This window comes from Chiloscyllium plagiosum, chromosome 29 (genome assembly GCF_004010195.1).
Source record: "Chiloscyllium plagiosum isolate BGI_BamShark_2017 chromosome 29, ASM401019v2, whole genome shotgun sequence".
Lineage (NCBI taxonomy): Eukaryota > Metazoa > Chordata > Chondrichthyes > Orectolobiformes > Hemiscylliidae > Chiloscyllium > Chiloscyllium plagiosum.
Genome location: NC_057738.1, coordinates 38,408,107 through 38,429,148, shown reverse-complemented (window position 1 = coordinate 38,429,148; position 21,042 = coordinate 38,408,107). Strand labels below are relative to the sequence as shown.

At 42.5% G+C, this 21,042-nt stretch overlaps 1 protein-coding gene across 1 annotated transcript in view; it reads right to left on the bottom strand.

Moving 5' to 3' along the window:
- The window catches only part of LOC122564537 (copine-4), a 359,527-nt gene that overhangs the window by 295,255 nt on the left and 43,230 nt on the right, over positions 1–21,042 (bottom strand). Inside the window, exon 2 of the mRNA XM_043719590.1 lies at positions 19,110–19,300. Coding sequence (XP_043575525.1) covers positions 19,110–19,289 — 180 coding nt within the window. The 5' untranslated portion in view covers positions 19,290–19,300. The remainder of the gene's footprint in view (positions 1–19,109; positions 19,301–21,042) is intronic.

Sequence of the window (21,042 nt, the reverse complement as noted above, 5' to 3'; positions counted from 1 at the left end):
AATTCCCTCCCTAATGGCATTGCAGGTCAACCTAAAGCACACAGAGTGCAGTGGTTCAAGAGAGCAATTCATTACCACCTTCTCAAGGGCAACTAGGGACAGGCAATAGAGGCTGCCCAACCAGCAACACCCACATCCCCAGCATGAATGAGAAGAAAAGGACTCCAAGTGTGGTCTGACCAAGTTTTGGTCCACGTTTGGTATAACCTTCCTATTTGACAAATCCATCACTCTGGAATAAAACTGAACTGCTCAGTCTGCCGTTTCCTTTTAAGAAAATATAACGCAGTAACATGTGGTACTCCATTTGGTTATTGGTTAGTCACCTTGAGCTCCCTTGATTCTCTCCATCCCAGTGATCATGAGGGTCAAACATGGCTTCAACGTTCCACCAACTCTTTTCTCATTCAAGAGGGCACGGGATGATTATTTGGATGAAATGTTGTGAAAGGGTCTGAGGGAAAAGCAGGAGGTTGGCACTCGGTTACAGAACCAGTGCAGGTATGATGGGCTGAATAGCCTCCTTCTGCACTGTAACATTCTGCGATTCCCCATTTTCCTCACTGCGCCTCACCTCCAGCTACAGAGATATTTTAAAGAGTAGGTGGCCAGCTTATCAACCGCAGAGGTAGAGATAATCTACAGAATAGACAGTGAACTATTCAACCTACATTGTCTTCAAACATTTCAGCTCAACTTCAAGCACTGAGCTTCAGTTTGTGTGCATGCTCATTCACAAAGTCAGCTTCAGCTCATTATCAACTCTTTCCCCAAAACATATGAGAAATTGATCTTTTACAGGATTCACAGAGAATAAATGTCCTTTTTCCAACTATTTCTCAAAACCAAACAGCTCCACCCATCAATTAAGATCAATAGTGAGATTCTGAAAAATATCCAGACCAATTTCTGCATCTTGGGAGTCTCCTCTTGAAGAGTGCAGGCACAGAGAATACAATTCACCATCGCCTCTAACTCGACAGACAGAGGGCAAAGGTATTGGAGCTGAGTATCAGGTTCTCACAACCAAGATTGCGATCAAGGCTGGCCAGTAGCAGTGATCCTACACAACTTTAAGACAATCTACAACTCAAAACACAACAGGCACATCCCCACAGTGGGGTGATATGGTGGCTCAGTGGTTAGCACTGCTATCTCACAGCGCCAGGGACCCGGGTTCGATTTCAGCCTCGGGAAACTGTCTGTGCGGAGTTTGCACGTTCTCCCCGTGTCTGCGTGGGTTTCCTCCGGGTGCTCCGGTTTCCTCCCACAGTCCACAAATGTGCAGGTTAGGTGAATTGGCCATGCTAAATTACCCATTGGGCTTAAGGATTGTAGGTTAAGTGCATAATGTATGGGGAATGGGTCTGGGTGGGTTACTCTTCAGGGGGTAGGTGTGGACTTGTCGGGGCAAAGGGCCTGTTTCCACACTGTGGGGATTCTACTGGTGTCTTTGCAAGATCCTCCAAATCCCACAAGAAAGGTGGTACTACAGTATGGTCCTCAACCAAGCCAACATGTTCAGCATCAATGTATCAATCACTCAAAACCACAGCTCTGATGGATGGCTCATATAGTTAGACAGTAAGCTCCCAAACACGCTGTTTTTCTTCGGCAAACTCAGGCTTAAGAAACTTAGCAGGTCTGGCAGAGTTAATGTTACAAATCTGGTGCACCTCCTCTTCAGAACCTCGTAAATTTGGCTGCTTTTCTTTAAGGAGATTCCAAGGAGGACAGCTTTTGGGATATTGGAAAGGTAGCCCTGAAGAAATCAATCAACGATGCACACTGCTCACAGTTGCAGGCTTGTAGCTGACAGAAATAGAGAAGGCTGAATCAGGAGGACCCCCAAGCTCACTGGAGTCTCCTTCAGAAACATGTTGAAGCTGATGAATCAGAGGGAGTACATAAACCTCCAGATAAACCATTGATCACATACCCCTGTGTGACTGAGTCTGCAGAATGTGCATTGGTTTGATCAGCCGTCTCAGAACCCAGCGGTCTAGAGAGGAAGCGAGTCACCCTCAATCCTGAGGGACTGCTTAAGGAGAAGTTTCCTCTGCCTCACCAAGACTTTTATCAAAAATTGGAATACTGACCAATGTTTGCTCCATGGGCACGTAGATCTTACGGCAAAATGGATCAAAGGGTATGGAGAGAAAGCAGGAATAAGGGGCTGTGTTGGATGATTAGCGCATGGTCACATTGAATGGCAGAGCAAGCTCAAAGGGCTGAATGGCCTACTCCTGCTCCTATTTTCTATGTTTCTACGTATAATATTCATGACAGGGTAAACATTGGAATAACCAGAACGAGATCCTGTGCAATTCCACTCTTCACTATCCTACGTTTTCCATGAACCATCTAAACTTTCTCCATCCAAAGAGCTGCAGATGCTTGAAATCCCATATCAGTATTCAAGCTCACCCGAGCGTTTAATTTTCTGTTGGTTGGTTACATTCCTAGTGTATGTCCCTAAATAAGCCATTGGTATAATGCCATGCAATGTACATGTTCCTTTTCCCCAAATAAAGCTGCATTTGAAAAACTGGCACATTTCTAACCAACCGGGAGCTCTGTTTCCCCAGGTCTGAAGAGTCTATATCTGGAAGATATTTCCATGGAAACCTTTAGCTGTGAGCTTTCTACATTCATTACCAGCAAGAACAGAAGGAGAACAAATAATCTTACAAATACTTCTCAAGTACCATGATTTATTAAACAGAAAGAAATGTTAAGCAACAATTTATTTAAAAATTGATAAAATAATTGCAGTTGTTGAATGCCAGGAGAAGATCTCAAGACTTTCCTCAGGAGATAAGTACCAGCATCATGAAATTATAATGCATGGCTTTTTAAAAAAAAATCCCATTATTGTCCACAAAGGCAGTACCAATTGACAGTCATGTTTCCACGCGTAAGGAACAATATACGGCCACTTTGAAGTGATAGACTTTTCTTCAGCTATCATCCTGCCAGAGGGAGAGTGGATAAAACAGCTTAGTAGCCCTTTATCGTGTGTAACAGTTTCTATGGTAATCATTAGTTAAATTTGCAGATAATTAAACAAGATGAAACAAGGAGATTCCAAGAGCTTTTCGTTTTGTTTTGCAAATGCAGTGTTGTTGATGTGACAAATAAAAAAGCCATTAATTTTCAATCGCACGATGTGGGTTACATATTTATTGTCCATCCATACAACTCCATGTCATTTCAGAGGACAGTGAAGTGTCAATTCATTGCTGTGTCTCTGCAATATGTAGTTCACCTTAGAATCATAGAAGCCCTACAGTGTGGAAACAGGCCCTTCGGCCCAACATGTCCACACCGGCCCTCCGAAGAGTAACCCACACAGACCCATTCCCCTACCCTACATTTACCCCTGACTAATGCACCTAACATACACATCCTTGAACATTATGGGCAATTTAGCACAGTCAACTAATCCTAACCTGCACAAGTTTGGAATGTGGGAGGTAACTCATGCAGACACGGGGAGAATGCGCAAACTCCATACACCTCATGTCTGCATGAGTTTCCTCCCACATTCCAAACTTGTGCAGGTTCAGCATTGGCTGTGGACTGGGTAAAGACAGCAGACTTCCCTCTTTAAACAGAACCAGATGAGCTTTTACAACAAGTCAACAGTTTTGTGATCAACATGTCTGAGAATAGTATCCATCCTACTGTCCCCAAATTCAAGACATATTTAATTAATTGAATTTAAATTCCCCAATTACTGTAGTTGCATTTTATCTCATTTATTCTTGATCAGTATAGGAGTTGGGAGGTCATGTTGCAGTTTTACAGGACATTGGTTAGGACATTTTTGGAATATTGTGTCTCTTTCCTATCGGAAGGATGTTGTGAAACTTGAAAGGGTTCAGAGAAGATTTACAAGAATGTTGCCAGGGTTGGAGGGTTTGAGCTATAGAGAGAGGCTGAATAGGCTGGGGCTGTTTTCCCTGGAGCATCGGAGGCTGGGGGGGGGGGGGGGTGACCTTATAGAGGTTTATAAAATCATGAGGGGCATGGATAGGATAAATAGACAAAGTCTTTTCCCTGGGATGGGAGAGTCTAGAACTGGAGGGCATCGTTTTAGGGTGAGGGAGGAAAGATTTAAAAGGGACCTAAGAGTCAACTTTTTCAATTACAGCATTTAAAAGGCATCTGGATGGGTATATGAATAAGATTGGCTTGGAGGGATATGGGCCAAACGTTGGCAAATGGGACTAGATTAGGTTAGAATATCTAATTTGGATGAGTTGGACTGAAGGATCTGTTTCTGTGCTGTACATCTCTGCGGCCATATTAATGTTGACTTTTAAATTACCAGCACAGTAATATAACCACTATGTTACCACACCCCTAGCAATAGGGTTGGGGAAACCTAAAAGAGTATGAAAATCTGTCTACTTCTGCTCCTGGTCTTAAATATTAAGTTGCAGCTGTTTGTCAGATATGCAGCTAAAATCAACCAGGAGGGTGATGTCAGAGCTGATGAAATCCACTCCAAAAGTGATTCCCTACCCCGTCCCATACGGCCATTGACCATATTCCCTTGTGCTCCTGTAAACAAGCACCACTCACTTTCACACCTACAAAAACTCATTAAGAAAGCAGACAAAATCACTCCCGTAATTGTGTAAAGCATGAATCTAACATTAATGCAGCTGCTATCAACCCAGCACCCAGATGACCACCTCCCTGGGATGAAGCAACATTAAAAATACACTCATCATTGACTCAAACGCAATGGTCCCTGGCTTCAACCTCCCTCAATGAGGTTGGACTGCGGTGAACTGTATCAGCACAGGACCTGGTCAATGTGGTCGCTTGCTACATAAACGCATGATGGGAGACTGACACAAAGTGTGATTGAGACCAGGAATGCTAGACTGTGGAATACAACACATCCTCCGGTTCAGTCAGATCCTCGTTTCTCTACCCCTGTACCTCAGGAGGTCACCAAACCACCAAGAAAAACAATGGTATGGCACAGAAGGAGGCCATTCAACTCACTGTGCCTATACTGACTCTCTGAATGACCGTCATTTCTCACTGCCATTCTCCCATAACCCTGGATATTGTTCCTATTTAAATACATTGGTCAATGTCCTTGATTGAACATACCCCCACCCCCCTTCTCTTTCAGCCTGTGCATTTTAAACCTGAACACTTACTTTAAGAGAAAAGTTGTTTTTACACATTATATTCACATCTTTTGCAAATTACCTTGTATCTCTGCCAATTCATTCTTGATTCTTTTATGAGCAGGAACAGTTTTTGCCCATTCACTACGGCCAAACCTCTCATGAATTTGAAAATGAGGTCTCCTCTTAGCCTTCTTTCTAAGGTGAACAGTCCCAACCTCTTTAATTCATGTCCAGATCTGAAGTTTCTCATCCATGGAACCATTCTTGTACACTTCTTCCTCACTCTCTCCATTGCATTCTTAAAGTGTGGTGCACAATATTCCAGCTGAGGTCAAACAATGGACTTTAAATAAGTTCATCATAACCTTCTTGCTCCTGTATTCTAATCCCCATGATGTGGAGGAGTCGCTGTTGGACTGGGGTATACAAAGTTAAAAATCACATAACACCAGGTTGTAGTCCAACTGGTTTTTTTTAGATTCCCTATAATGTGGAAACAGGCCCTTCAGCCCAACCAGTCCACACCAACCCTCCCAAGAGCAACCCACCCAGACCCATTTCCCTCTGACTAATACTATTGTCAATTTAGCATGTCCAATCCAACCTAACCTGCACATCTTTGGACTGTGGGAGGAAACCGGAGCACCCGGAGGAAACCCACACAGACACGGGGAGAACATGCAAACTCCACACAGACAGTCACCTGAGGCTGGAATTGAACCTGGGACCCTGGTGCTGAGAGGCAGCAGTACTAACCACTGAGCCACCATGCCACCCCCTTATTTGGAAGCACTAGCTTTCGGAGTGCTGGTCCTTCATCAGGTGGTTGTGGAGGTTAAACCTGTCCACCTGACACCTCTTTCTACTGAGCTTCACTCCCGACCAATCTGCCCACTCCATCAACTTCTCAAATTCTCTTTATAGTTTTACACTGTCCGCCTCACAACTGTACAATGCTTCCAAGATTTGGAAAAATGGATCACTAAACTGGACATGCCACACTAAGTTTTTGCAGTCAGGTGACAATAATGGTTGTGTGTTGTTGGGTATCAGTGCTCCAGAATACAAAGCAAACAGATGTGAGCAAATGGTCACCGTTGAACAAATGAGACCCCTTGGCCATTATCTCCCCATGAATTAAAAACAAGGAAGAGAAATTTGAACAATATATCTGATTATATTTGACATTTTAAGTTTATGGATGCATTCTGGAGAAGCAGAACTGAACTAATAAAGGCCTCTTTTCGGAATGGATAATTCCCCATCAGTTTGAAGATGTTTTTTGCATTAGCTAAAGATTCTGTGATTCATAAATGAGCTCCTCAGAAGTTGATCTGTGCTTTCATTGAACACAGTAGTGCTCTGCAAGTATTAGGAGCTATTGCCTGAATTGCTTCATCAGGCAACAACTGTGTTAAAGCATTAAAATGTAACAAAGAGCTGTGGATGCTGAAGATCTGAAACAAAAACATATATTGCTGGCAAACTCCAGCAGGTCTGGCAACATTTGTGGAGAGAGAAACAGAGTTAATGCTTCGAGTCTAGCCAGCCTTCACAGCACAGTGGCTCAGTGGTTAATGCTGGTGCCTCACAGAGCCAGGGACCCAGTCTGATCCCACCATTAGGAGACTGTGTGGAGTTTGCACATTCTCCCTGTGTCTGTATGGGTTTCTGCCAGGTGCTCTGGTCTCCTCAAGAGATGTGCAGGTTTGGGTGGATTGGCTGTGCTAAATTGCCCATTGTGTTCAGGGATGTGCAGGTTAAGTGGGTTAGCCACAGGAAATGCAGGCTTACAGGAATATGTTAGGAGTGTGGGTCTGGGTGGGATGCTGTTCAGAGGGTCAGTGTGGACTCAATGGGCTGAATGGCCTGCCTCCATACTGTAGGGATTCTATGATTCATGCTGAAGAAGTCATACCAGACTCAAAATGTCAACTCGGCTTTCTCTCCACTGATGCTGCCAGACCTGCTGAATTTCTCCAGCAATTTCGATTATGTTAAATCATTGCTGCTTCTGAAAAAAATCATGAACTATCTGGAGTGATTTTCTTCATTTACTATTCACCAATTTCATTGTGACTAATGGTTGGAACTCATCAAATGCATCACGATGAGCACAGAAACCTTCTAGTAAAGGAGACTGTAGAGGGAAGGACCACAAGCTCAAGCTATTGTTATACAATCTCCATAGAAAGAAAAGAAAATTCAAACTTCCAGTTAACAGCTGAAAGAACATGTCAACATTCCACTTTGTTAAATTTTAATTGTATCAAACATCCAAAACCACTATTGATTATTGTTCATGTCGACAACTTACACTTTAACTCATGGCAATGGACACCTTTTGGCCACGTTATAACATTTTGAACTCTAGACAATGACAGTTCTTATTGCAAAATGACCACAGTCATCCCAACTTCCGTTTTACTTCCCCAACTGGGTAACTTCTGATTCAAGAATTATGTTTCACTGACAGGGGTTATAACTGTAAATTCCTTCTCAAAGTTAGGTGAAACCTCAAGGCTCTTTTAACAACTCATAAATTTGGTCTTCAATCTGAATGTGCATTTCCACATCAGTTCTACACGGCAAAGAAACACAGTCAGCATTTCCTTTGCTTCCAGTCAGGCCTGGCTGCTTTTGTCCTTTGATTTCTCTCTTTTTAACTGGCTACAACCCACACAAGTCCCACCCAAGTGCAGAACCTCTCAGTCTGACTTATCCCTGGATTTATCAGGAAGTCTATCAACTGATCTCAAAATGGTTTCCTTTACCATTGTTTCCATGGCACTGGGAAATACGTTAGCTCTGTGGTTAAGTAAAAATATTAATCAGTGATCTTTGATCCGCTTTGTTTGTCAGCAGAGACTAAAGTGGCTGGTTTAGAACTTCTACTCCTTTCTGAGAGACTTAGAAACCATTTATGACTAAAATTCCTAAGGAACTACTTAGGAGCTGTTGCAATTGTCTCCAAATATAAATAATTCACATCTCCCTGTTAATAAAACCATCTGAGTCTCTTCTGTGCTCTTAACAATTAAATAATCCAGGCTTACAATCGGGTAAATTGCAGCACAAATCTCACGACCACTTTTATCCACACTGCCCTATCCTGAAAGCAACAGTCTTAAAATATAGAAACCTTATAAAAGTACAATTATAGAACATAATTTTATATAACTCACAACTCTAAGAATGAGGGACAAGATTAAAGAAAGATAGTTGAACAAAGGTTGGATACTGCACATCCTACAGAGAGTTATGAGGCTGTAGAATTTGCTGCTAGGGTTAATGGAGGAGACAGCAGCCAAATCAATTCTCATCCATCTATCCGATTGAATATTTAAGGTTGAGCTGGTATTAGAATTGGGTGTGCGTGACTAGGGCTCTTGCTCACATGATGGGTAAATACCAGTTAGGGATGGATGAGCTGAATGTGCTACTTCTGTGCTGAAACATTCATGTCTTTCTGATGCATGGTTCAGTATTCAGTTTCTGCTCAGGTGGATTGCTCCAGAGTCAGTGACAGATTCCAAACTTCTCTCCTTGCATTACTGAACCATCTCTGCTTGAACTGTTTCTGGCAAGTAAACAGAACTGAAGAATCCGCTTAACATTTCACTGCAGCACGGGTTTTATCTGATCAAAGGCAATAGAGAAATAACCGCATCCATGTAAATGAGAGGCTGTTTAAATTGTTTTTAGGATGTGGACTTTCCTCAGTGTCAGTCAGCTTTCAGAATAAATGTCAGTGCCACATTTAATACCCTCTGACATTGGCCCATTAGCACCGGTGCTGAGACATTTTTGGGAAATGGTATTGTTAAAAGGTCAGAAGTCATCAACATGAGATCAACCCGATGACTGGCTCCTGGGCAGGTGGACAGGAACAATACAGAGGCAGAAATTTACAAACTGCAAATAAAATTAAGAGTCTCTCTCTCTCTCTTCCTCTCTCTCTCCCACCCTCTCTCCCTCTCTCTCTCTCTCTACAGTGAAATAATCAAAACCTGTGAATACAGTTGGCTGTTATCCCACACCAGTTGCTATAAATTGTTGCCTCTAACCAGCAACTGACAGACTATACAATGAGTGTAGGAAAGACTGAAAGGAGCCAGAAATAAGAAGATCAGACATTAGAAGGATTTGATAGAAGTAAAAGGGACAACTCATTGAATCATGTGGATTGGTTCTCTTGAACTGTATTTCCCAGCACCTTTCTCTCCATACATAGCATCCATGTTTGGTCATTTGTCTACATTTGTATACAGGAGTTTAAGGGGATATTTGGCAAAGCAGTGGCTCAGTGGTTAGCACTGCTGCCTCACAACACCAGGGACCCAGGTTCAATTCCACCCTCGGGTGAATGTCTGTGTGGAGTTTGCACATTCTCCCTGTGTCTGTGTGGGTTTCCTCTGGGTGCCCTGGATTCCTCCCACTGTCCAAAGATGTGCAACTTAGATGGATTGGCCATGGGAAATTGTCCCATAGTGGCCAGGGATGTGCGGACTAGTCATGGAAATTGCAGGGTTACAGGGATGGGGTGGGTCTGGGTGGGATGCTTTTCAGAGGGGCTGTGTGGACTTGATGGGCTGAATGGCCTGCTTCCATACTGTAGGGATTCTGTGATATTCAAGTTTCAGCCAGTAGAGTTACATGTTGAAAATGTGGATTTTTTTTGCCTGTAGCAAGAATTGATTCCTTCATAACAAATAATAGCTTATCATGATGTGTAGAAATCGGGAGGTAAATTGATGACTCTGGGTAACTTGATTAAATCTTTAATTTTTGTGATGACCCTGGGAGCAATAAGGCTTGAGTGTCAATACATTTTGGAGACAGTGAGGTCTGCAGATGCTGGAGATCAGAATCGAGAGTGTGTTGCTGGAAAAGCACAGCAGGTCAGGCAGCACCTGAGGAGCAGGAGTATCAGTGTTTAGGGCATAAGCCACCAATCAGAACAGGTAAAAACATTTTTTCAATATAAACCTGATACGTAAGAATCCAAGTTACCCAAAAATATGTACATTCACAAATACGAATAAATATCTTCAAAGTGTTCCACAAAACCGAGATTGTGTTGGCAAAACTGACTAACTCTTGCATTGAAAACACATAATTATACAATCTTGAATTTAACTCCAATGGACCTTAACGTTGGCACTAATGACATGCAGTTTTCTGGAATTTGTTCAATTCCAACTACGTTCATAGCAAGATCACAGGTCTATAGAACATTCTTTTTTGACAACAAACAAATCTGTAGCATGCTGTAATTCTGAAGTGTAGTGGAGGTGGTTCACAGAATAGTTGGCAGAATGAATACTTGTTTCTACAATGATAGTCAAGGCTAGAATATTGCACTCCACTTATCCTCAGGTAATCTCATGCAAAATCAATCCTTAACCTTTGGCCCCAGAATTTGTAGATATTCATGCAGCAGATCTTTAACTCAAGTCCAAAAGTCCTTCAATTTTCCATACCTTTGCAGAATCACAGGATTGTTACAGCACAGCAGGAGGCTATTCAGATGTTTGTGTCTGCACTGGCTCTCCAAATAAGCATCAGGACTTACAGCCATTTTCCTACCTTTTCCCCTAACCCTTGCACATGATTTTCATTTAAATAATCATCTAATGCATGAAGTGAACCTGCCTCCAGCACATTTCCCAGGCAGTGCATTCCAGACACCATCGTGTGAAAAAGCTTTTTCTCACATCATGTTTATTTCATTGGAAAATCACTTCAACTCTTTATCCTTTTAAGAGCATGAATGGCTTATCTATTCTATTCACCACTTTGCAACTTTTAAACCTTCCATCAGATCTCTTCTTACCTTGTTCTCTCCAAGGAGAACAGACAAATCCTTTCCAAATCTATCCTCATCACTGAAGTTTCTCATGCCTGGAACCATTCTTGTAAATCGCTTCTGCACTCTGTGTTGATACCCTTCCTATAGGTATTCACAATACTCCAGCTGAGGTTTAACAAATTTCTTATACATATGCAACATCACCTCCTTGCACTTGTGCTCTCATCCCCTATCAATAAAGCTGAGAATATTGTACTGCTTTACTAACTGCTCTCTCCGTCTGTCCTGCCACCTTCAATGATCTGTGCACATATACACCTAGGTCCCTCTGTTCCTATACCCCCTTTTTGGAATTGTACCCCTTGTTTTATATTGTCCCCCCTATGCTCTTTGTACAAAAGTATCACCTCACACTTCTCAGCATTGAACATTATCTGCCACCTCGCCATCCACTCCACTAACTTGTCTATGTCCTCTTGAGGTTCTATACTGTCCTCCCCATAGACTGTAATGTTTCCCAGTTTTGTATCATCCACAAACATTGAAATTGCCCTTTGCATCCAAATACCAGGAAATGCAAGTGTACTAATTCTTGTTAAATTCTTCTGCACTTTCTCCAATGCAGCCCTAGGGAACTCCACCACAAACCTTCCCCAAGTCCGAAAAATATCCATTGGCCATTACTCTCTGTTTCCTAACCCTCAGACAACATGCTGCTACCGTCCCTTTGATTCCATGAACTGTAACTTTTCTTACAAGCCTATTGTATGGCACTGTACTGAATGCCTTCTGGAAGTCCACGTACACATCAACAGCATTACCCTTCGATGACCCCTTCTATAACCTCTTCAAAAATCTCCAGCAAATTAGCCAAACACTGCGTCCCTTTTAAAAATCCATTTTGACTCTTCTCAATACCTTGTGCTAGTTCTGGGCGCCAGGTTGGTGCAGATATTCTAGTCAGCCTTCTGTGCAATTATTCTTTTCTCCTTTAATGATCAGAAACATGAGTCCTTTTCCTGGGACCGCTTTCCTGCTGAGATCAGCACCATGGCCAGCGACCGGTGTCAACATTCTATTTGGTAATTCCAAAGACTCGGCACAGATTTCAAATCATCAAAAGTATTACCCAACTCCTTACAAAGCCCCTAAATCCCAACTTTTATTCGTCAGATTACAACACAGTTGTCTGCGACAGAGTATTTGTGCAACATATATCATATTTTATCCACCCACAGCCAGTAGTTGTAAAGGATTCAGAACCACATAGGGATCTGCAGTTTGCTCAACAGTACACCGTCATGAGGAACTTTTCTTAAAACCTATCATTGATAAAAATAGATTATCTTTTGCTTTTGGGAATTTACAGGGTAGATGTAGAAAGGTTATTTGTATTTGGGGGAGATTCTAGCACCATAAGGGATAATTTCAGAATCAAGGATCACCCCATTTAAGACAGAGAGGAAAAGGAATTTCTTAACTCAGAAGGCAATGAAGTGTAATTTTTTACCATAGAATGGCTCTTGAGTTTGGGTCATTAAGAATATTTAAGATGTGGAAGTGCCAGTGTTGAATTGAGGTAGACAGGATCAGATGTCGCACGACACCAGGTTATAGTCCAACAGGTTTATTTGAAATCACAAGCTTTCAGAGCTCTGCTCCTTCATCATATTCAAAGAATATTCAAATAAGGGATATATAGATTTTTAACCAGTAGTGGTTCAAAAAGGTTTATGCAGAAAAGACAGGAAAGTGGAGAGGAGAATTATCAGATCAGATCTTACTGAATAGTGGAGAAGACTGAATGGACTAATTCTGCTCCTGCATTTTCTGGTCTTAAAGGAAGATTCTCTATTCTTTTATTCTTTACCAGATGTGGGTATCACAGGCAAGGTTAATTTGTTGACCTTTGAACTGTGTGGCTTGCTTGGCCATATCAGAGGCAGTTATGAATCAACCTCATTTCTGTGGGGGTATCTGGAATCACATATATGATAATCGTGAGTGAGCTGCTGGAAAAACACAGCAGGTCAGGCAGCATCCAAGGAGCAGGAGAGTCAACGTTTCAGGCATGAGCCCTTCATCAGGAATCATATAACACATATATGATAGACTGAGTAAGGACGACTGATTTTCCTTTTCTAAAGGACATTAGTAAACCAAATGGTTTTTAAAACCATGATTTCATCGTCACCATTACTAAGATTAATCTCAGACACATTAATTGAATTTAAGCTCCATTAGCTTTCTTGGTGGGTGTCTGAACTCATGACCTTGGATCATTAACCTGGGCCTCTGGGTTTCCGGTCCACTACATCACCACCTTTCCACTTGGCAGAGGAACAAACAGTAACAACAGAAGTGAGTTGGGATCTTGGCACACTTCTACATCACTCAACTATAGATCTGTTCATGCAATGAGCTTCCATTCTCAGTTGTGGGTTGCCTCAGGATGAACACAGTCGAGAGTGTGGTGCTGGAAAAGCACAGCAGGTCAGGCAGCATCCAAGGAGCAGGAGAATAGATGTTTCAAGTATTGGCCCTTCAAAAGGAATGAGGTTTGTGGGCCGGGGTGGGGTACTAAGAGATAAATGGAAGTGGGGTGGGGTTGGGGAGGAAGGTAGCTGGGAATGTGATGAAGGCAAATGAAGGTGGGGGTGAGGTGATAGGTCAGAGAGGAGAGTGGAGCAGATGGGTGAGAAGGAAGGAAGATGGACAGGTCAAGAGGGCGGTGTTAAGTTGGAGGCTTGGGACTGGGATAAGGTGGAGGGTGGGGAAATGAGGAAACTGGTGATATCTACATTGATCTCATTTGGTTGAAAGGGTCCCATGGCGGAAGATGAGGTGTTCTTCCTCCAGGTGTTGGGTGATAAGGGTTAGATGATGGAGGAGGCCCAGGACCTGCATATCCTTGGTGGAGTGGAAGGGGCAGTTGAAGTGTTCAGCCCCAGGGCGGTGGGGTTGGTGGACGCGGGTATCCCAGAGACGTTCTCTGAAATGATCCGCAAGTTGGCGTCCTGTCTCCCCGATGTAGAGGAGACCACATTGGGTACAACGGACACAGTAGATCCAAGACATCAGCAGCTCAGGCGGGCACCAGGGGATGGCAGAGCATAAAACAATTACTCACTCAGCTGGTTTCTTGGCAGAGAATGATGAGGAGAGAAAACACAAGGGAAAGAGCGATCGACCCTCACAACAGACCAGTCCAGCCTGGTCTGGCCAACATGTGACTTCAGAACAACAACAATGTGACTGACTCTTAACTGCCTTCTGGGTAATTAGAGATAGGTAATAAATACTGACCTAGACAACAACAGCCCATGAATGAATAAAGAAATTAAGTAAAACAAACTAAAACCAAAAAAATGAAAAGACGAGATACATTTCAACTGTTTTTTTTCTCAATGGAGTTTGCATTTATCAAGTTTAGATCTGCACAGTGAATCTTTTACAAAAAAAATTATATAAAAGATACACAAAGAAGGAGCGATTATTTATCTATGGAGCTTGTGGGAAGGCCTACACATGGATGGATCTGGAAAGAGTTTCTTTTAAATCTAGAGATTGAAAGCTAAATCTTGGATTATTTGAGGGGGAGTCGATTTTTTGTTTATTCAGTTAAGTGTTTGTATCCCTTTGAATATTTATATGTTTCTTCTATTTTTCACATACTTAACATTAAATTTGTGGGGAAGGAAAGGCTTTTTTTATGTATAGGAGAGCTTCTTTTTAGGCTTAATGTCACTAAGGGCATACAAGAGACACTGAGTGTGATGGTTAGTAGATTTAGAGAAGTAATTACACATTAGGATCAGTCAGATAGATGGGTGACTGTCAGGAAAGGTAAGAAAGTAGTTCAGAAGTGTCTTGCGGCTATTCCTCTCTCAAATAGATCTTCCATTTTGGGTACTGTTGAAGAGAATAGTCTCTCAGAGGAAAATACCAGGGTAGCATAGTGGCTCAGTGGTTAGCACTGCTGCCTCACAGTGCCAGGGACCCGGGTTCAATTCCCGCCTCAGGCAACTGTCTGTGTGGAGTTTGCACGTTCTCCCCGTGTCTGCGTGGGTTTCCTCTGGGTGTTCTGGTTTCCTCCCACAGTCAAAAGGTGTGCAGGTTAGGTGAATTGGCCATGCTAAATTGCCTATAGTGCCATGGGGGAATGGGTTGCTCTTCGGAGGGTCGGGGTGGACTTGTTGGGCCGAAGGGCCTGTTTCCACACTGTAGTGTCGTGTAGTGAATCTAATGAAGTAGCAGTCAGATCTTGGGCACTAAGAAGGAATCTTACATTAAACAGGATTTGTCAAGATTTAAAAGAATAATTGTTATGGAGATTCTCCTGTCGGGGCACAGACAAGAGATACTGTGGCAGTGAGCATGAAGCTAGGATAGTATGTAGCTTTCTTGGTGCCAGGGTTAAGGACATCGCAAAACATTTGAAGTTATTTGTCAAAGGGAAAGTGAGAAATCGGAAATTATTGTCCATATTGGTAGGAACGACATGGAGAAAGGGTTAAAGTTTTGCAGAGTGAACATAAAAGATTAGGTAGGAGGTTGGTGCGTGTATGGAATGAGCTGCCAGAGGAAGTGGTAGAGGCACATGAACATTTAAAAGGCATCTGGATGGATATATAAGTTAGAAGGATAAGTTAGAAAGAGTTATATGGGCCAAATGCTGGCAAATGGGACTAGATTAATTTAGGATATCTGGTTGGCATGGACAGGTTGGACTGAAGTGATTCTGGATTAGTGGTGCTGGAAAAGCACAGCAGTTCAGGCAGCATCTGAGGAGCAGTAAAATCGACGTTTCGGGCAAAAGCCCTTCATCAGGAGTACAGGCAGAGTGCCTGTAGGGTGGAGAGATAAATGAGAAGGCAGAGGAAATGACCTGGGAGTTGCAGTGGGAGAGGGACTCCCTGAGATTCTTGTTGAGAGAGGAGGAAAACTTCTTCAAGGCAGGCACCCTCGCAAGGGGATTCGCAGTAGGGTTAAAATCCACTAGGTAAAAACAATGACTGCAGATGCTGGAAACCAGATTCTGGATTAGTGGTGCTGGAAAAGCACAGCAGTTCAGGCAGCAGTAAAATCGATGTTTCGGGCAAAAGCCCTTAATCAGGAATACAGGCAGAGTGCCTGTATTTATCTCTCCACCCTTCAGGCACTCTGCCTCTATTCCTGATGAAGGGCTTTTGCCCGAAACATCGATTTTCCTGCTCCTCAGATGCTGCCTGAACTGCTGTGCTTTTCCAGCACCACTCTACTCCAGAATCTGGTTTCCAGCATCTGCAGTCATTGTTTTTACCTAGTTGGACTGAAGGGTCTGTTTCCTATGACTGACAACTGGGAGGCCTTCAAAAGTGTAATACCGAGACTTCGGAGCATTATGTTCATATTAGAGTGAAAGGCAATATATATACATTTTGAGCACAAGAGGAACTAGAGAAAGTAGGACCCCTTCAAGATCAGGTTTAAGAGGGTCTTTGAACCCCAGGAGATGGGAGAGATATTAAATAAATAGTTTGCATCAGTTTTTACTGTTTGAAAGAAATGGAAGCGAGAGAACTCAGGGAAATAAATATTAATGTTTTGAAAGCAGTTCACATTGCAGAGGAGGAAGTGCTAGAGGTCTTAGAAAACACAACCATAAAGATAAATCTTCAGGACTCAATCAAGTGTATTCCAGGTCACTGTGTGAAGTTCAGGAGGAAATTGCAGGGCCCGTAGCAGAAATATTTGTATCGTCTATAAACAAGAAGTGGAGGGTTGTTAATGTTGTACCATTTTTTTTAAGAAGAGGTGTAAACAGAAACCTAGAAACTATATACCTGCCTGACATTAGTGGTGAGCAAGTTGTTGGAGGTGATTCAGAACGATAGGACTTACATGCATTTGGAGAGAAAAGGAATGATTAGGGATAATTAGCATGGTTTTGTGCAAGGGAATTTGTGTCTCATAAACTTGATTGTGATTTTCAGCCAAAAAGATTGATGAGGCGAGAGCAGTAGATATTGTTTACGTGGACTTTAGTAAAGCCTTTTACAAGTTACCACATAGTAGACAAATCAGTAAAGTTAGATCACATGAGATTCAGAGACAGCTTGCCAACTGGATATTAAATTGGCTTTTTGGTAGGAGACAGAGGGTAGAGGGTTGTTTTTCAGACTGGAGGCCTGTGACCAGCGCTGTACCACAACGATGTGTACTGGGTCCACTGCTATTTGTCATTTATATAAACGATTTGGATGAAAATATGGGAGGTATGGTTAGTAAGATTGTAGATGATACCAAATTGGTGGTATAGTGGGCAGTGAGGAAGGTTATCTAAGATTACAAAGAGATGGGAGAGATATTAAATAAATATTTTGCCCATTTTGATCAATGGTCAATGGGCTGAGGAGTGACAGATTTGGATAAATGCAAGGTATTGCGTTTGGTAAAACAACGAAGGACAGGATTTATACAATTAATGGTAGGGCCCAGGGTAGTGTTATTGAATAGAGAGATGTAGGGGTTCAGGTACATAATTCTTTGAAATTTGTACCACAGGTAGACAGTGTGGTTAAGATGGTGATTAGCATACTTGCCTTCATTGTTCAGACTTTTGAATACAAGAGTTGAATCTCATGTTGAGGTTGTACAGGACATTAGTGAGATCTCTTCTGGAGTACTGTGTCTCATTCTGGTCACCTTGTTACAGGAAGAATACTATAAAACTGAGAGGGTTCAGAAAAGATTTACCAGCATGTTGCTGGAAATGGAGGATTTGAGATATAAAACCAGGCTGGAAAGACAGGATTTTATTCACTGCAGAGTAGGAGATTGTGGGGTGACCTTATTGAGGTTTATAAAATCATCAAGCAGAGATAAGGTGAATGACAAGGGGCTTTTTACCCCTAGAGTAGGGAGTTCAAATCTAGGGGGCGTATTTTTTAAGGTGAGAGGAGGAAGACTTAAAAATGATATGAAGGTCAATATTTCTACACAGAGAGTGGTTCATGTGTGGAATGAACTGCCAGAGAAAGTGGTGGATGTGGGTACAGTTCCAAGTTCTAAAAGACATTTGGATAGAAACATGAATAGGAAAGATTTGGAGGGATAAGGGCCAAGAGCAGGCAGGTGGGAGGGGTTTAGTTTGGAAACATGGTCAGCAAGGACTGGTTGAAACTAAAGGTCAGTTTCCATGCTGTATGACTTTCTAAAATGAAATGGAAAATTGCTTTATGTTGCACAAAGAGGATGCTCAACTCAGAACATTAGTTTACAATGTATATTAGACAAATCTGAATTTTAAAATGAGATAAAAGGCCAAAGCTCAAAATATGCAACAAAGCTGGTGCAATGTCAGAAATTGTGGCGTTCCAAAGAGTCTTGGGAGATGGGGCCAGCTACACAAACCATGAAACCTGCAAGGGCAGGCACAGAAGATCATTGAAAGGGCTTGTCTAATGGGAAGTGTTGCATCTGAAATACAAGGAAGTAGAAGTCACACTTTAGATAAACAAACACCCATTTAGCCCACACCTGAGCAGTTGTGGGCACGGCATTTTCTAAAGTTTATAAGGAGTGATTGGATCAAGGTTTTCAAGCTTATTAAGAGGAAAGAGGGAGGGTAGATAGAGAGATGCTATTTCTGCTGGTGGGGGAGACTCAGACTCTGGAGCAGCTGCGAAAAATCAGAGCCAGAGTGACATTAGGAAACATTCCTACACATAGAATGGTACATGCTTAGAACTCTCATCTGCGAATGACGGGTGGCATTAAAAGAATTCCACACTTAAAGTCTTGGATTGTTTGCCAATGGCATGAAAAGGTCATTGATCAACCATAATCTCATTGATTTTTGGAACAGGCTTCCCCTATACCTGAAAAAGCTGTCTATGTCATTACTTTTCTGGGGAATGGTATTTTCGATAGCATTCTATTAACAAGGGGAAGAAGAACGATGATCAACTGCTGGTTGTGTCATAAAATTGATTGAAAAGAATACCTCCCTATTGGTATTTTGACCTCTTTCCTTCCTTGAATAAATTGGTATTTTGAACATCATCATTGCTACAGCACCCATAAACAAGGAGCTCTGCAGTAACTCCAGTACAAGGTGTAAAAGCAGATTTTTCAATGTCAACCTGTTATGACCATACCTCCAGCCATTGTCCATGTGACTGCATTTTAAGGATGACACAGGGATCCGGTTTGGAGAGTGCATCTCGGTCCGATATGCCTTTGCACGATACTCGCAGTTCCACCTTCGTCAGGCAGGGGCTGGAAAACAGCCCCAGCGTGTTTGCGGCTGACTCATAGATGTTGCTCATCTTCTTCATAGTACGCTGCCCTGCGGAAAGATCAAGGAGATGATTTCTCATTCTTCCCGTTTCAAATGGGAGCTGTATGACTTTGGCAGAAAACATTAATTAATAAACAACAACAGAAACAGAAATTGCTGGAAAAACTCAGCAAGTCTGGCAACATCCGTGCAGAGAAAGCAAAGTTAGCATTTCTGTCCAGTGATCCTTTTTAACTAATTAAATGCTCGTTTTAAACGTAAATACCATCCCACATAGGAACAAAGGAAAGGTTATAATGATAACCATGACAACAATTTGCATTTTCCTGTAAATAGTATCTTTGATATAGGAAAACACTCCCAGAATACTTCACAGCAGAGGTTTTTGACACCAGAAAGTGATATTAGGACAGTTGACCAAAATCTAAAGTCTAGCATAGGGGAGAGGATAGGGAAGAAGTAATGTTCATGCCACACAAATGAACATCTCCAAAAAGAGACATCTACCCACCACCCCTTGATATTCAATGGCATTAGCATCACTGAATCCTCCTCTATCAACATCCCGAGGTTACCGTTGACAAGAAACTAAACAAGACTCACCGTGTAACTATAGTGGCTACAACAACAGGTCCAAAGCTAGGAATTGCATTTCCTGATTCCTCAAAGGTTGCCCACCATCCACAAGACACACGTCAACAGTGCAATGGAATACTCTCCACTTGCCTGGATGAATGAAGCTCCAACAGCATTCAATAAACTTTACCTATCCAGGACAAAGCAGCCCGCTTATTTGACACTACATCTACAAACATCTACCAACGCTCAGTGTGTACCATCTACAAGATGCAGTGCAGAGGTTCACCAAAGATCTTTGGTCAGTATCTTCCAAACTCACAAACATTTCCATCGAGAAGGACAAAGGCAGCAGATGCAATGAAACGCCATCAGCTGCATGATCCCCTCTAAGCCATTTTGGAAGTATATTGGCGTTCCTTCTGGGTCACTGGGTCAAAATTCTGGAATTCCCTCCCTGAGGACATCGTGGGTCAACCCACATCACATGGACTGCAGCGGTTCAAGGAAGCAGTTCACTCCGACCTTCTCAAGGGCAAAAGGAACGTGCAATAAATGCTGGCCCAGCCAGTGATGCCCACGTCCCACAAGAGAATAAAAAGACAAAGAGGTGGAGAGGTTTGGGGATGGAATTCGAGAAATTAGCGCAAAGGCAGCTCCCACTAAAGGTGGAGTGATTAAAATTGAGAAGGCTGAAGGGGCAGCAGTTGGAGCAGAGCAGAGAGGATTGTGGGGGTCCAGGAGATTACAGAGACAGGGTGGGGTGAGGCCATGGAGGGATTTGAAAACAAGGGTAGGAATATTAAACATCGAGGCTTTACTTAAGCTAGAATCAATGCTGGCAAGGGAACGTGGGTGTGTGTAGGGAGGAAGGTGTCATGGCCAAATTGAATGGTGCTGCTTAGGATTCAGACAGCTTTGTGGAGGTGATCAAGCTGAGACCTCCAGCCTTTGCCCACTCAACTTAAAATTCATCAAACAAAATAAAAATAACAAAACCCCATTAAATCTATGACAGTTTGCCCTGGCCTTTGCCAGCTTTTAAGATTACCAGATGAGCAATCCTCCATTCAGTACTGCAGCCTGAGCTAATTTATGTTGGACACACCTGCCTGCGCTTGACCCATATCCCTCCAAATCTTTCCTATTCATGTACTTATCCTAGTGTCTTTTAAATGTTGTAACTACATGTATCCACCACTTCCACTAGCTGT